The sequence below is a fragment of the Homarus americanus genome, unplaced genomic scaffold (genome assembly GCF_018991925.1).
Source record: "Homarus americanus isolate GMGI-L3 unplaced genomic scaffold, GMGI_Hamer_2.0 scaffold32583, whole genome shotgun sequence".
NCBI lineage: Eukaryota > Metazoa > Arthropoda > Malacostraca > Decapoda > Nephropidae > Homarus > Homarus americanus.
Genome location: NW_024713129.1, coordinates 39,629,931 through 39,647,545, shown reverse-complemented (window position 1 = coordinate 39,647,545; position 17,615 = coordinate 39,629,931). Strand labels below are relative to the sequence as shown.

The window sequence follows — 17,615 nt, the reverse complement described above, 5'->3', positions numbered from 1 at the left end:
GTCTCTTAAGAATTTGGCTGCAATTGCTTTTCTACTAGAAGAAGAGGAGGAACAAAAAGATCGTGGAAAGAGGAAAAGGTTATGGGTACATCAGACACTGAAAAAGAGAAAGTACGAGGGAGAATTCTGGACCCTCTATAAAGAACTGGCAGATGATGAAGCAAAATTCTACCAATACTTCAGAATGTCCAAGGCTAAGTTTCATTATTTACTAGAAAAAATCGAAATGGACCTGGTAAAGATGAACACCAACTGCCGAGAAGCAGTACCCCCAAAAGAAAGACTAGCAGTTTGCCGCCGTCAAACAGGCCAGGATTTCTCGAAAAGAAATCAGAGCCGTGTCTGTCGGCTGTCGGCCGCCTGCCGCCGTCACCATGACGGGTCATGTGAACAGTTACATTAAAATGCATTTAAGAAATGTTGACGGCATCTAGCCGACGGCCTGACGGTCGGAACAGAAATGGATCATGTGAATCGTCCTTAACTGGTTTCCCTGTTTATATTTCCTATACTGAGTACTTTACATTTGTCCATGTAGAATTTCATCTGCCATTTTTCAGACCATTCGAAAAATTTGTTTAGATCTTCCTGTAGTTTTGCCGAGTCCTCGTCAGATTTAATTACAAGTCCTATTTTAATGTCATCAGCAAATTTACTTATGTTGCTGTCTATGCCGATATCTATGTCGTTTATGTATATAATAAATAATAACGGTCCAAGTACAGAGCCTTGGGGAACTCCACTAGTGAAGTTAATGCTCACTCGCTGTTTCCTGTCCTGTAACCACGCCCTAATCCATTTAAGAATATTACCTTTGATGCCATGTGCATCTACCTTTCTAATTAGTCTTTCGTCGGGGACTCTGTCGAAGGCTTTGCTAAAGTCGAGATATACCACATCATAATTGTGCCCCTCGTCCACCGATTCGAAAACTGATGAAATGAATGTTAATAGATTAGTTAGATATGAACGCCCGCTTGTGAAGCCATGCTTGGAATCATTGATTAATTTGTGCTTCTCCAGGTGGTTTCGAATAGAGTTTGAAATGATTGCTTCCCGTAATTTGCCTACTATTGATGTTAGACTGATTGGGCGGCAGTTAGAGGATAGTGATCTATCCCCCTTCTTGAGAATCGGTATTACATTGGCTATCCTCCAGGATTCTGGTACTACACCTGTTTTTAAGGACATGTTAAACAACTTTGCTAAGGGCATACTAAGCTCTTCCTTACGTTCCTTTAATACTCTGGCAAATATCTCATCGGGACCAGATGACATATTAGGCTTTAGTTTGTCTATTTGCTTACTAACATCGTAACTAGTCACTACTATCTCGCTTAATTTGTTTTCTTCACGATCTCTGAATAGAGTCGGTGCCTCGGGTATCATATTTAAATTTTCGGTGGTGAAAACTGTTCAAAAATATTTATTCAGATTATTGCTCATTTCTCCGTCGTTATCAGCTAGCTCGCCGGTGTCTGACTGTATTGGTCTAATTTTTCTCGTGTTTTAGTTTGATACATTTGATAGAATCCAGAGGGGTTTGTCTTCGCCTCCCTTGCTATCCTCACCTCATTATTCCTCTATGCTTTTCTTATCTCGGTCTTAACCCTACTGGCCAATACCTTATAATATTTCTGGAGGTAAATTTCGCCACGATTTATCCTCCTATCTATAGCCTTCCTTTGGCCAATAATGTTCTTGAAATAATTATTTATCCAATTAGGGTCATTGTTATTTGATCTGAGTTTTTTGTATGGTATGTTCTGCCTTTGTGCATTAAATAACTCATTATTTAAATTGTCATGGAACTCGGCAACCTCAGATCTTGTTATCAAGTCGGTTTCAAGGGTCAGGTTCATGGGTGGGGTGAGGTTGGTGTACTTCACCCCCAAGCGTGATACCCCTTCTCTCAACTGCCTCTTCAAACTATCAAAGTTTGCCCTTCTAAAATCTGGGACTTTTGTGGAATTTTCCTTACGGCTGCCCTGGAAATCTAACTGGAATCTAATTTCTTTGTGATCGCTGTTTGCAAGTTCGTTCCCTACCTCGACATTGCTAATGAGGTTATCTCTGTTCGACAGAACTAAATCGAGTATATTATTACCCCTAGTGGTTTCGGTTATATGTTGACTTAGGAAACAGTTCTGGATCGTTTCGAGAAATCCTCTGATTCTGAGTTATCCAATCCAATCTATTTGGCCAAGGTTATAGTTGCCTACTATACAGACTTTGTTGTGTATGGAAGCCCTGTGCATTTCATCCCAGATAAGTCGCTCGTTAACTCTATCAAGATTGGGAGGTCTATATATTACTCCTGTGATTAATTTTTCCCTACCTTCGATTAGTTCTATCCAAATTGTTTCTGTATTCCGCTTAGTTTTTATTTCCTTATTTATTTCACACTTCAGATTATCCTTGACATAGATTGCTACTCCGCCTCCTTTCCTAATCTGCCTATCGGTATGGAATAATTTGTAATCTACGATTTGGTATTCGACAGGTAGCTCACGTGAGTCTAGGTTTATCCATGTTTCAGTGAATGCTATTATATCGATTTTTTCTGTACATACCAAGGCCCTAATATCATCCATTTTGCTTCTCATACTACTACTGTTCGCGTAGTAGACCTTTAAGTTAGTTGTGTTCTGAGTCCTCCCTTTGCTGCGTTTAGGTTTTAACTCCCTGTCAAATTTAGTTTTGTCATCATTCCTAATACTATTTCCCTGTAACCTTTCACTTTGTTTACCAGCTCCCACTGCAGTCTCTTCCACCCCCGTGTCCATATGTTTCCCTAGTAGTTTAAAGACTTTGATATCTTTTGAACTGCCCCCTCTAGAGACCCAGCCAGGGTTGCCACCCCATCCCTAGCATAAAGGTCCCTTATGCCGTAGAAGTTGTCCCAGTTGTCAATGAATGGGATTGATATTGACTTGCAATATCTCTTAAGACGGCCATTGACACCAACTGCCCTTGACAACCATTTATTGCCAACTCTCCTTCTAGGCGGGGCACCACATATGATAGGGATCCCTCCCTTAGTCCTAATTCGATCTATAGCTGCCTTGAACTTATCAAAAGCTCCTCGCTCCTACACCGGCCAATATCATTGCCTCCTGCACTGAGGCAGATAATGGGTTTGTTCCCATTACCAGACAAGATAAAGTCCATCCTGTCAACTATATCCCCCACCCCAGCTCCTGGCAAACACACCCTCATCCTATTTTTATTTTTACCACAAAAAGCTCTGTCCAAGTACCGTACCTTTGACACCAACAATTAAATTTCTTGTAGCTTCGTTGTCAGCCCTGTCCCTGACTGTACTAACGTCCAATTCGTCTTTCAAGGGACTGAACGATTTGGTACACTTAGCTGTTGTTGTCATTGTTGACGTATCCTTGGTGCATTTTTTCACCACCAGTTTGGTTGTCCCTCTCCTCACAAGCTTCCAATCGCTTGAGTTTTCGTCAGACACGGGCTTTCCTTGTCTCGCCACTTCCTTCATCCTCTCCATATCTTCCTTTAATTTCAAGTTCTCGTCCTTGGCCCTCTCTTTTTCTTCCTTGGCCCTCTCCAACTCGGCCCACAAAAGCGCACACACCCGACCACATGTAGCACTGGCCATATCTGATAATTATCCCCTGGAGCTAAGGCTGCCGTGACCTTTCCTCTAGTGAGGTCAGAACACAAGTTAGTGGTCTTCTACACAAGTTGGCTTTTTGGGGGGCTGGTTATTGAGTAAAGTGTGATATCTAATAAATGCTTAACCAGTAACAGAGAAATGGCAAAGTTATGATCCTTTATGTCGCACAACGATCACTTTTGGAAAGATGGTAACTCTTTTTTAGTTAAACAAATTTATTGACACTGAGGGTGGTATCACTTCTCACTGCCACGCAGGACAGAGGTTCATACACAAAGAAATACATCATATTCATTAATAGTATATATAGGTCAGATTCATGTTGGTGATGTCACTGTTCAATGCCATGCAGGACAATGGTTCATATACATTGGACGTCATATTCTAATTGAAGACTAATCCGTGTGGGCAAGCAAATTTTGGATAAACAGCAAGAATGTCCTCAATCCCCCCCCCCCTCCCCCCCGATTCATTGTAGTAATTACAAAATTCATGATACAATAAGCCAGGTGGCCTGAAGTCTTTGACAGTGTCACATTCAATAATATAGTGTTCAAGTGTATGCTTTAAGGGTTTATCACAAAGTTTACTTGCTGAGTGTTCCGGAATGGGTACAGCGTTACTAACTTGCCAGATGTGTCTGTATCCTAGACTAAGAGATAAAGGTGATGAGTATGAAAGTGTTAACAAATTGTACTGAGGTGAAGAACCCCCCCCCCCTCTACCACACACACACACACACATACATACAGCTCAGATCGGTAATAAGTAATTTTCAGTATATGGTGAGGAAAGATGTTCGCCAGCTGATATTTGTTACCAGTAAAACGATCTTCATATTCCACACATCATGGTCCTCACACCCTTTACTTCTGACACCAAAAATATTGTGGTTAGTTCTCATCCATTGACTGGTGAAATGATCTGAGCTGGAATATGTGGTGTAATGGTCAGCATGATCGCCTTGCAAGCGAGCAGACCAGTGTTCGATCTCCGGGCATGGTGGAAGTACGGGCAAGTTTCTTTACGCCATTTGCCTCTGTCTACCCAGCAATAATTGGAGACCTGGGTGTTAATCGATTTGCCGATCGTGTTCCGGGGTAATGGTTAGCCAGTGCAGTTGACGAGTTGTCCGGTTTTCTCGGACTATTCTTGACACTGGGGTTACTCAGCTAGTTAACTTAGGGTGTGGTTGTTATGTTGGCGACAACTTCTACACCTTAAACAAATTCACGTCTAGGTGGCCCTTGGGCAGGCCAGCCTCGTTATAAGAGGGGCAACCATCATTATTATTTATATAATAAAACACTAACCCCTGTTACGCCGTCTCTTAATTTACTTAAATATCCAGGTTCTAGGCATAACCAAACAAAAATGTGAAGTAAATTAAAAGGGAATAAAAATAAATAAAGTAAACCTTTAAAAATTTAATTAATTAAATATTAACACAATAAAGAGCCTCGTAGGCTGTCACAACTAATTGATTCACCATCGAAACTTTTAGACACAAATGATACTAAACATCGAAACATCAAAAGAATAATAATAAAGCATTGAATTACGTTAACACTGCATAAACATATAAAAACTAACACTGAAATTAACTAACGTGAAAGAACATTGAATTACTTAAATGTATCTAAGCAAATACTGATGGACACGAAACAGAGACATAAATAGGTACTCACATACTGTAGATATACCACATTGGTGGCGACAAGAACAACACAAATAAATTAAGTATAAGTAACAAGTGACGAGTGTCACTCAAAGCATGTGGACTGTATGACAGGAGGACTGAACTAACTCCGTCAGTTGGTGGGTCCTATATATAAGGTCGGCTCCCGCCACGTGACCCGCCAGTGGGTCGTTTAACGATGCAGATGGTCGTTAGAGAACAAAGAATACTGGTTACAATACAAAATGGGTTTGAACAAATAATAACAGTTAAAACCTTAACAGCACAGGGTTAAGGTGACTAGATTATATAATAGTAAATACAACACATCGTTACAGGAATAATATGGAACATGGAAGCATGTTATATAACAAAAAAAATAGAAAAATACGACACGGTCGTAACACCCCATTCACAAATCTATTCATTACTTTTGAAACTTGAGTATATCATTCTATACAGCAAATTTATAAGAATAAATACTATTCTTTTCTTGAAATATCTTATGAGAAGATCTCCAACAAAATTGACGTACTTAAGAGTGTTGAAGATTATTGTAAAATCCATTATTATAGGAATATACTATATTATGAACCAGCTCTAAAATCCGAAAAAAATACTGGCGCCATTTAGTTTTAGATTAAACATATAAAGTTTCTTAGGTTGTTTATTTTGGTGATTATAAGAAGGAAAAAAGCGAGTGTTTACGGTGTATATACTTGATAAGACTGACGACCTTCAACATACACGGTACAATATTATTTATGTAGTTTGTTATCGTAAGGCGAGTGGCGTCTCTCTGGCGGGTCTCCACAGTGGTGTCTCCCTGGTGAGTCTCCATGGCAATCACCCGTCTCGGCTATCTCAGTGGAGGCTGTCTCCACGACGGCTGTCTATGTGAAGGCTGTCTCCACGACGGTTGTCTCTGTGTCGGTTGTCTCCATGATGGCTATCTTCGTGGCGGTTGTCTTCGAGATGGCTGTATCCGTGACGGCTTTCTGCTTGGCGTCTGTGTTCGTGGCGGCTGTCTCAGCAGTAGGCCCCTCCGTGACGAGTGTCTCCTTGGCGGGAGTCACGGAGGCGGAGACAGGTCTTGGGTCTAGACTTAAGGACGCTCATTAAGACGTACACCATTTGACCGTCAACAGGCAGTTCTTCCCTATTAGTGGCGTCTTAACAGCTGCACCAACGACTTCATCAGCTTTGCCTTTGCACGAAATTACCGAACTTAGTATAAACAGGACGGCTTTTTGGTTCTATTTTTTTTTTACTCAACGCGACGTGACTTTCAGGCTAGACATAAGGAGATATTAGTGAAACTTTGTCCGCCGGAGGTTAAAACAGCAACAACTACTCCCGCCCCACACGAAGATCCACAACATTTGAATGATGTTTACAAAGTTGATCCAAACCTGCCATTGTTCATTGAGGGAGTGGAGGACCGAGGTGGCTCTCAAAGTGGGTACACACACTCACCTCCAGTACCTGCCCAGGCACTTACCAGCTGCTCTTACAGAACACAACGTGGAGCTGAGCTATCTGTAACGTGTAACACGGTACAGTACAGTGAGTATAGTTTCCCTGCTTCCATTACTTGATAGTAATAACTTAATGTGTCCTCCACAAAAAAAGAAGACACGCCCTTCCTTTCTATTTCTCTTTTCAGTGTATATTTTCTGATTTTGCTTTTTTCATTTCTGTTTCATTTTTGGAAGATTTATGGGTAACTATCCTGGTCTTATTTATCAATTTATTTATTTTTACGGAGTCAAAGGTCGGATATGGCAAAATATTATTGGTTCACAATTGCCTCATGTCTTGACCAATAAGTTCAAAGCAAAGATACTTTATGACACAGGCAAAGGTAAACAACTGCTGCAACATTTGATTATTTGGCCTCAATTTCCTTTGTATTTCACCTATGTTGACATGGCCTTGTAAAAATTACCTTGAAACAACCATAATAGATGAATTAAGATATATTTAGAATTTGTTATTTTGTCGAATTTGCAGAGGTTAAAGTTCTGGAGAACCTCACTAAGAAGACTTGAGCGGACACTGGTTAATGGGTCAGCCTTTGTGTTTAATATCTAATTACTCCCATTACATTAAAGATCTTTATCTCTTGTTATCTACAGTATTTTGTGGGTTTAATGTAATGAAGGGGGAAACAAATTTCGTTTGATGAGGAAGATAATTGATTCCTCACACTGACGGGATTTGAGGAGTACGGAGTACGGCAGTTACTGCTGTCGTCATGTAGGTATCGACTATAACTATATAAGTACTAAGCACTCCAACTACATATGTCGGCAGCATTAATTGAGAACGAAAAGAGCTATTGTGTTCACAATTGGATATTAATTATGATAATCACTAGAGCTGCTATGTTTAAAGGTTAAAACGTCAAAGTTTAACCTGAAAAAATATCCATCCAGCGTGAGTCAGTACTTCGGTAGAGGGCAGTATATACATTAGTCTGTTCGAGTTGGGTATGTTAAACAATCACTGCCCACATTCTCTCGTGTGTTTCTTTGGTTAGTTACCTTGATAGCGAGCACAAGAGAGTGTCTCCTACACTCTACTGTATTATATTAATATTAACTTATATTTGTTTGAAATTGATGAGGAAGAAAGTAATATTTACATCTTACCAGATCATGTGACTGTCTTGAGAAATAAGAAAATGTAAAGTGTACTTTTATTTTCTTAAGGGGATGTAATCAGTGATTAATTATGATGAGCGAAGGATTTGCTTGATATGACTCAGAGCTGACTGTTTGGAAACCTTACTAAGTCTCATACTTTATTTTTCTTAAGTATATATATATATATATATATATATATATATATATATATATATATATATATATATATATATATATATATATATATATATATATATATCATTAGCCCAATAAAGCACGCGGACTTCTACATACAATCAACACCTCAACCCGCCAGGATTCGAACCCACGGCCCACAAGCCTATGACTGTGACCGGGAACGCTAACCGCTGGACCACCAGGATACTAAAAGCAGTCCTAGACTTTGTTATATTTCACACAAGGCCTGTTCAACGAGCTTATGGCGCCGTGAACCTCTAATGGGGACCACCCGTATCACGTAGGTGGTCAGAGTAACGTTTTACCAAATCCGGCTTCGAAACACGAGGATCCATATATATTTCATTAGCCCAATAAAGCACGCGGACTTCTACATACAATCAACACCTCAACCCGCGTTAGCGTTCCCCGGTCACAGTCATAGGCTTGTGGGCCGTGGGTTCGAATCCTGGCGGGTTGAGGTGTTGATTATATATATATATATATATATATATCGTTGTTTTGATTATTTTTGTGTTCCATATTTACTAAATTTATCAAGGAACAATGGTATGAAGAACTTAATTTGGAGCTGAGTAATTAATATTTTTTTTATTTTTTTTTATTAATGAATTACTACGTTTAGTTATCTTTGTAACAGTGTACATTATAATTAGTCAATTGTTCTTCAAAACGCGTCTAGTGTATGGTGTGTAATGAGAACACTGGGAAGTGAAGAAGTTTCCTTGCCTTTCCTACTGTCCACCTAATTGACCATTGACCAAGAGTTGGGTTCCACACAAAAGACTCACCTCAGCTGCTTGGTCCGACCAAAGCTTATGATTAAGTGCATGGAGTATATGTACCTGATGAGTAAAATCTAATTATCTTCACTGTTACTTGATCTCCAAACATTATTCCTATTCTGTTCATCGATGAATTAAATAATATTAAAAGACGGTACAAAATAATTATAGTTGTGGTAGCACTTGAGGCGGTGAACACAGTAAAGATGAGCGTCTCTCCCTTAACAAGTTAATGTAGAAGGGTGAGAAAAATATTTATACATTAACATCAGTACACTCAGGAAGAAGCAGCGAGACTGAGTTATTACATAAGTGAACGATAGTAATAATAATAATAATAATAATAATAATAATAATAATAATATTAATAATAATAATAATAATAATAATAATAATAATAATAATAATAATAATAATAATGATAATAATAATAATAAAAATAATAATAATAAACATAATAATAATAATAATAATAATAATTCAATAAAGTTATCATGAAAGTTTACAATCGGATAGGCAAGTGTATAAACTATAGAGCAGTGGTTCTTAACCTTTTTTGAGTCACGGACCCCTTTGAGAATCCGATGAAAGCTATGGACCCCCTCCCTAGAAAAATGCACATAAGCACATAAACACAATTTTGCATGAAATGAATATACTTTATTTTATTGAAAATTCATTGCCTCATACAGTGTATGACATACACAAAGTATGAATAAAGTAAACAATCTTAACAAAGAATTATGTTTCACACTTTTTTATGCAAAAATTAATGGCCACTCCATACAAAATGAAATACAATCATCTGCTGCCAATTAAACGAAACAAAACTTTAATTCTGCTCAAAAGTTCATTTCAATGAGAAGGTTGTTGTTGTTTGGCTTGAATAAGAAGATGAAACTGGGAGTGGTCTTTGACAAGGTAACACTCATGTCATCTTTGACATCCAATCGATTTCTACTTTTCGTTTTGATAGAAACAAGTGCTGAAAACCCTGACTCACAAAGGTATGTAGTAGCAAACGGAATCAGAGTCACCCATAGCTCGCTTTACCAGACGAGGGTAGGCTTGTGTCAACGCACACCAGAATTCTCCAAGACTCTTCGAGTTGAATTAATTTCGTAACATTTCCTTTGTCTTCAGGTCAATGAGGTCATCTTTGGCAAGGTCTTCATCACTGATACAGTCTATGTCGGCAAGGGAAGGATTACGAATCCATGTTTCAACTTTAAGGTCACCTGAGCAGAAGTAACCTTTGAAAGAGTTCTGCAGAGTATCCAGATGTCTGCAGAATTCTACCTGCAGAGAAATTGACAGGGCCTTGTAACTCTCGATTCCATCCTGCAGAAGCACTTCCAATAACATTGGAAAGTTTGCATAGTTGTCTGCCTCCAACCTCCTCTTCCACAGTGGCAGCTTGGCCAGAAAAGCTTGCAGTCTTTCAGCAGCATCCATAATGGTGACTCCAGGGCCTTGAATCGCAAGATTCTCCTTATTCATATGGCCAAAAATATCCGCCATGTAGGCCAAGCCATGAATGAACTCCTCACTGTCAAACTGTTCTGAGAGAGGGCTTTCTTTTTCTCTCAAAAAAAAGTGAAACTTTTGCTCGAAGTTCAATAAAGCGTTTCAAGATTTGTCCCCTGGAAAGCCAGCGAACTTCTGTGTGGTAGAGAACTTCATAATCTGCTCCCATTTATTGACAAAACCTCTTGAAAACGCGATGGTTCACAGCCCTGGCTCTGATGAAGTTGACGACTTTCACGCCAGTAGACAAGACTTCTTTCAGAATTGCTGGCAGAGTCTTTGACGCCAATGCATGCCGATGTAGAAAACAATGGGTCACGATGACCTGAGGAGCTTCTTTCTTCACCAAAGCAGCAAAACCAGATGTGTTGCTAAGCATCGCAGGTGCTCCGTCTGTGCACAGAGTACCAAGATTTTTCTTCCAGTCGAAGTTTTGCTTGGCAAAGAAACTATTCACCATTTCTAAGGTGTCGATGGCCTTTGTAGTTTCCAAAAGGGGCTCACAAAATCGGAATTCTTATTTGATGGCATGAGCATGCATATAACGGACGAAAACCAGGAGCTGGCTGCAGTGAGAGACGTCAGTAGTTTCATCCAGTTGCATGCTGAACGGAAATGGCGTAGCTGCCAATTCTTCCATTACTTGCTTAAGAATATTAGAAGAAATGTCAACATTCTAGAGTGGATGACGTCATTTGAGAAAGGCACTGCTGCAATTTTCTTCCTCTGCTCCAAGCCACAAACCAGCTCAACCATTTCCAGGGCACAAGGCTTTACCAAGGTCTCTTCAATTGTATTTGACTTCTTTTGCTTGGCAATGCGATAAGCAACCTTGTAGGATGCTTCAGGACAAGGCTTTTGTGTTGGGGCAAATCCAAGTTTTGGTAAAGTTCTAGCTTTCTCAAATCGAGCCTTCTTTGCACAAAATAGATCAACACTGTCCGATGCATTTTCAGGATGGACACACGTGAGGTGCTCCTTCAGCTTTGTTGGCTTCATGCTTCCATTGGCAAGAACCTTGCCACACAGGAAACACTGTGGCTTTTGTGTCCCATCACGTTCAGCGATGAAAGTAAAACCAAAGGATAAGTATGCTTCGTTGTACTTCCTTTTTTCCTTTTTTTTCACATTTCCAAATTGAGCTAGGCCTGCAAAAAAAAAAATGTAATTTATATGGAAAGCAGCAACTAATGAACACAAATTAATAAGCACGACAGATCGACCGAGAGAAAGACAGATCGGCAGATAAACAGGCAGACACACAGACCGACTGACGGACAAACCTTCACAGACAGGCAGATAACCCTATTTTCAGTAGTATTATTACGGATTTCTCAAGGTTCCCCTCAGAAAATATACGAATGATACTGACTGATGACTTCGTGTTTCCCTACCCTACTGACGCACCCAGACCCTAACTTTATCCATTCTCTCTCTATTTATGCATCCCTACTCTAACTACGTGCATCCAGTTCCTAACTTTGACCAATAAATAATAACAGACGTTGTAAATAATGGATAAAACAAAAATAAATACAGCGCATCAACCGTTCTTGGTTATTCACAACACTTGCACGCACCTTTCTCCATATGCACCCACATACCCACATGCGCACAAACACATATTCACACACTGTACACCCATCACTCTTCAGCCACACTCTGAAATTGTGGTCAGAAGGCGGTCGGAGGTCTCCAACCTCGGCTGGTACAGCTGTAGTAATAATAACTAAGGCACTCTTTCGCTACCTTCACCAAAAACATAACCATAGGTAATTGAATATATTTAGGAAAAAGTATGTATTTGAAGATACTATGGCCCTCAGTTAAGCCTTACCAGTATATGAGAAGATTCCCAAGCCGTGATAAACCGTGGAAAATGAGAAATAAGCACGTAATATGGAGTGGCTCAAGATGGTGGTTGTGCAGAGAACGATGCTACCAATTTAAATGGTAAACATGGGCCACCAGAGACGCTTAGTGGTCAGCGCTATAAGCAGCGGCAGGGTACGTTTTCTTTAATTTCTTTCAATGGGAACCATTCTAGAAGTCAAAACCTGGTTTTCTTCAGTAACCAAAAATACATACATAACATCTGGTATATATTGACAAAAATAGAACAACTTAATATAAGAATATAGTGAATATAAATGTTAAATTTTTATCTGACCTTCACGTACCCCAGGTTAAGAACCCCTGCTATAGAGGGATATAAACAATGTAAGGCAATGATGGGCAGCCGAGGTTAGCAAGGGGGTCGCACGAGTGACTCTCCATCATCTATGTGGGCCACAAGAGTGATTCTCCATTGACTATGTGGGCCACATGAGTGGCTCTCCATCAATCAAGTGGGCCACATGAATGGCACTCCATTAACTATGTGGGCTACATGAGTGACCCTCCATTAATTATGTGAGGCACATGAGTGGCTCTCCATCAACAAAGTGGGCCACATCAGTGACCCTCCATTGACTTTGTGGGCCACATGATTCAACCTCCATCAACTAAGTGGGCCACATGAGTGGCTCTCCATCAACTAAGTGGGCCACATGAATGACCCTCCATCAATTAAGTGGGCCACTTAAATGGCTCTCCATTATCTCTGTGGACCACATGAGTGGCTCTCCATCAACTATGTGGGCCACATGAGTGGCTCTCCATCAACTAAGTGGGCCACATGAGTGGCTCTCCATTAACTAAGTGGGCCACATGAGTGGCTCTCCATCAACTAAGTGGGCCACATGAGTGGCTCTTCATCAATAAGTGGGCCACATGAGTGGCTCTCCATCAACTAAGTGGGCGACATGAGTGGCTCTTCATCAACTTTGTGGGCCACATGAGTGGCTCTCCGTCAACTAAGTGGGCAACATGAGTGGCTCTCCATCAACTATGTGGGCCACATGAGTGGCTCTCCATCAACTATGTGGGCCACATGAGTGGCTCTCCATCAACAAAGTGGGCCATATGAGTGGCTCTCCCTCAACTAAGTTGGCCACATGAGTGACCCTCCATTAACTATGTGGGGTACATGAGTGGCTCTCCATCAACTAAGTGGGCCACATGAGTGACCTTCCATCAATTATGTGGGCCACAGGAGTGACCATTCCATTAACTGTGGGCCACATGAGTGACCCTCCATCAACTAAGCGGGCCATAATGAGTGACCCTCCATTGACTATGTGGGCCACCTGAGTGGCAATCCATCAATGAGTGGGCCACATAAGTGACCTAACATTAATTCAGTGGGACACATGAAATGTAACAGCACCATTTGTATTATATAAATATTTACCCAAATGTATAATACCAATATATTCACCAGGTCATTCACCCATGTGTATGAATAATTTATTTATTTTTTTTATTTATTGGGCACCCCCCCCCTACATCCTTGTGTAAGGTGAAGCGCAGAAGCGTTTACAGCGCCCAACAGGGAAGCATCTTAAGTTCATGTTTGCCTTTATGTCTCATGAGTTACCGGCATAGAAGCCTGAAGAGTCAAGGGCGTAGAAGCCTGAAGAGTCAATGGTTTATGTCATCAAGTTATTGGACGCTCCAACAACCTTCCCTGAATACAAATTCGCAACTTTCGATTTACAACAGGTACTTTACATTACTGCTAGGCGAAGAGGGACCATTGAGAGCTAGAAAGTATGTCCAAACAACTTCCACCGGGCCAGGAATCGAAACAGTGACATCTCGCTTGCGAGGCAAGAGCGGTACCGAAGAGAAGCAATTGGTGAGGTGACATTTCCTCCGGGGAGCAGGCTAGGTCAAGCTGGGTCAGCACAGCTCAGCAACACACATCTGAAGCGTTTCCTTTAAGACCTGCCTAACCACCCTCTCTCCCTGGTGTGAAAGAGAGACTATCATATCACCTGTTACCCAGTGAACACCTCACTTAAGTGTTCTCCAATGCAAGTGCACTAAGACACTTCCCTGAGCAGAGCAGGGACAATATACTCTCAACTGAACTCAGTACCTGCGAAACTATATTTTTCTACAATAATGAAAAACCAACAAAATGTTTACTTCATCCCTGCCACTTACCAATTCAAGAACTAATATATATATATATATATATATATATATATATATATATATATATATATATATATATATATATATATATATATATATATATATATATATATATATTGTGTGACCAACACAGAAAGACCCTTAATCATCTCAATGGGCCACATGAGTGACCATCCATCAACTCAGTGGGTCATATGAATGACCCTCCATTAACTCAGTGGGCCACATGAGTGGTAATCCATCAACTAAGTTGGCCACATGAGTGACCCTAAATCATCTCAGTGGGCCACATGAGTGACCATCCCTCAACTTAATTGTCCAAATGAGTGACCCTCTATTAACTCAGTGGGCCACATGAGTCGCTCTCCATCAAGTAAGTGGGCCACATGAGTGGCTCTACATTAACTTAGTGGGCCACATGAGTGGCTCTTCATTAACTAAGTGGGCCGCATGAATGGCTCTCCATTAACTAAGTGGGCCACATGAGTGACCCTCCATAAACTAAGTGGGCCACATGAGTGGCTCTCCATCAACTATGCGGGCGACATGAGTGACCCTACATTGACTATGTGGGCCAAATGAGTGGCTCTTCATAACTATGTGGGCTATATGAGTGGCTCTCCATCAACTAAGTGGGCCACATGAGTGAACTTCCATCAATTATGTGGGCCACATGAGTGATCCTTCATTGACTATGTGTGTCACATGAGTGGCTTTCCATCAACTAAGTGGGCCATTATGAGTGACCCTCCATTGACAATGCGGGTCACATGAGTGACCCTCCATTGACTGTGGGCCACATGAGTGACCCTCCATTAACTAAGTGGGCCACATGAGTGGCTCTCCATTAACTAAGTGGGCCACATGAGTGGCTCTTCATTAACTAAGTGGAACACATGAGTGACCCTCCATAAACTATGTGGGCTACATGAGTGACCCTTCATTGACTATGTGGGCCAAATGAGAGGCTCTCCATAACTATATGTGCCACATGAGTGGCTTTCAATCAACTAAGTGGGCCACATAAGTGACCCTCCATCAACTATGTGGGCCACATGAGTGACCCTCCATTGACTCTATGCCACATGAATGACCCTCCATCAAGTAAGTGGGTGAGTGACCATCCATTGACTATGTGAGCCACATGAGTGGTAATCCATAAATTAAGTGGGCCACATAAGTGACCTTCCATTAATTCAGTGGGCTACATGAGTAACCCTTAATCATGTTAGTGAGCCACATGAGTGACCATCCATCAACTCAATGTTCCACATAAGTGACCTTCCATTAATTCAGTGGGCCACTTAAGTGACCCTTAATCATCTCAGTGGGCCACATGAGTGACCATCGATCAACTGGCCACATGAGTCACCCTCCATTAACTCCGTGGGCTACATGAGTGGCAATCCATCAACTAAGTAGGCCACATGAGTGACCCTAAATCATCTCAGTGGGCCACATGAGTGACCATCCATCAACTTAATGGGCCACATGGGTGGCTCTCCATTAACTATGTCGGCCACATGAGTGGCTCTCCATTAACTAAGTTGGCCACATGAGTGACCCTCCATCAACTATGTGGGCCACATGGGTGGCTCTCTAACTCAGTGGGCCGCATGAGTGACCCTCCCCAACTCAGGGGGCCATATGAGTGACCCTCCATCAACTCAGTGGGCCACATGAGTGACCCTCCCCCACTGACTGTGACCCTCCATCAACTTAGAGGGCCACATGAGTGGCCCCACATTATGTGCACTAACCATGTTTCCATCAATATCTATACATATTTACAGTACACTTAACATAGGCAGAGTATTTCTTTATGAGTTATAGTCATCCACTTCAAATAATAAGACAAAAGCAATAAGTAAATGGTATGGTACAGTACACCGCCTGTCCGCCTCCCATGATACCTGGGATGAAATTGGAGAGGTGGAAGCGGTGTATATTGTCTATGTACAGTACGATTACCTTACAATATATCACAGGTAAGCACAACCTCCCATAACCATCGGCAGTAGAACACTGAATTGATCATGAAGTATTGTCATATCAAAATTTATTAAGGAATTTAGCAAAATCAATTATAATTATCAGTGAATTATCGAAATATTAATATACAATTATGTTAGTATAAACGTACCAAATTAAACAAAATATTTAATAATTGTCATAAATTCGAGGAAATAGATCCCTATGTTGCCTAGACAGTGCACGTATACCACACAGTAATAAACAGTAAAATAACTTTACCAAGGATAGCCGACAAAGCTGTCTAGTGCTAATTTCTAGGAGGGTCCTTTGCTTAGGCTAAGCCTTGGTCTTTAAACAGTAATAGTATGTCTACAGGAGTAATAATGAGTCAGCGAGATAACCACCGGTAGAACAAGGTCTTTATAACCAATATAAACAACAGTATACTCATATATTCAAAACTCGAAACCCTTTAGCTTAAACTTTGACCAGTGTAATCAAGACAGGGAGTAATTTAGTAACATGCTTATGAAAAGTAATAGCAGGTAGCTCTATATAGTGAACGTAGCGATGTAGTCTACGTACAGTATTGTAGGCTAAGGAATTGTCAAGGCTGAGAATTATACAGTTAGCATAAGCATCAGTGTAATCATTACAGATAGCAGTATACTTAACGCAAGTGAAAATTAATACTGTATATGTAGGTATAGCCAACGTATGCGGCAGTAAAGTCAACACAAGTGGCAATAGAGTTATGGCATATGGTAGTGTGATCAGCATAAGAGGCAGGGTAGTCAACACAGGAGGCAGGGCAGCCAACACAGGAGGCAGGGTAGTGAATACAGGAGGCAGGGTAGTCAACATAAGAGGCAGGGTAGTGAACACAGGAGGCAGGGTAGTGAACACAGGAGGCAGGGTAGTGAGCACAGAAGGCAGGGTAGTCAACACAGGAGGCAGGGTAGTCAACACAAGAGGCAGGGTAGTCAACATAAAAGGCAGGGTAGTGAACACAGGAGGCAGGGTAGTCAACACAGGAGGCAGGGTAGTCAACATAAGAGGCAGGGTAGCCAACACAGGAGGCAGGGTAGTGAATACAGGAGGCAGGGTAGTCAACATAAGAG

The 17,615-nt window shown here is 41.0% G+C and overlaps 1 protein-coding gene across 1 annotated transcript; it reads right to left on the bottom strand.

The window, feature by feature from the left end:
• Positions 1-10,648: 10,648 nt before the first annotated feature.
• Positions 10,649-12,069, bottom strand: LOC121870939 (protein ZBED8-like). Its single transcript, XM_042372915.1, has 3 exons — positions 12,060-12,069; positions 11,224-11,627; positions 10,649-10,957 (listed from the first exon to the last, which is right to left on the bottom strand). Exons 1-3 carry the CDS (start codon positions 12,067-12,069, stop codon positions 10,649-10,651), a joined length of 723 nt encoding a protein of 240 aa, XP_042228849.1.
• Between the last annotated feature and the right edge of the window lie 5,546 nt (positions 12,070-17,615).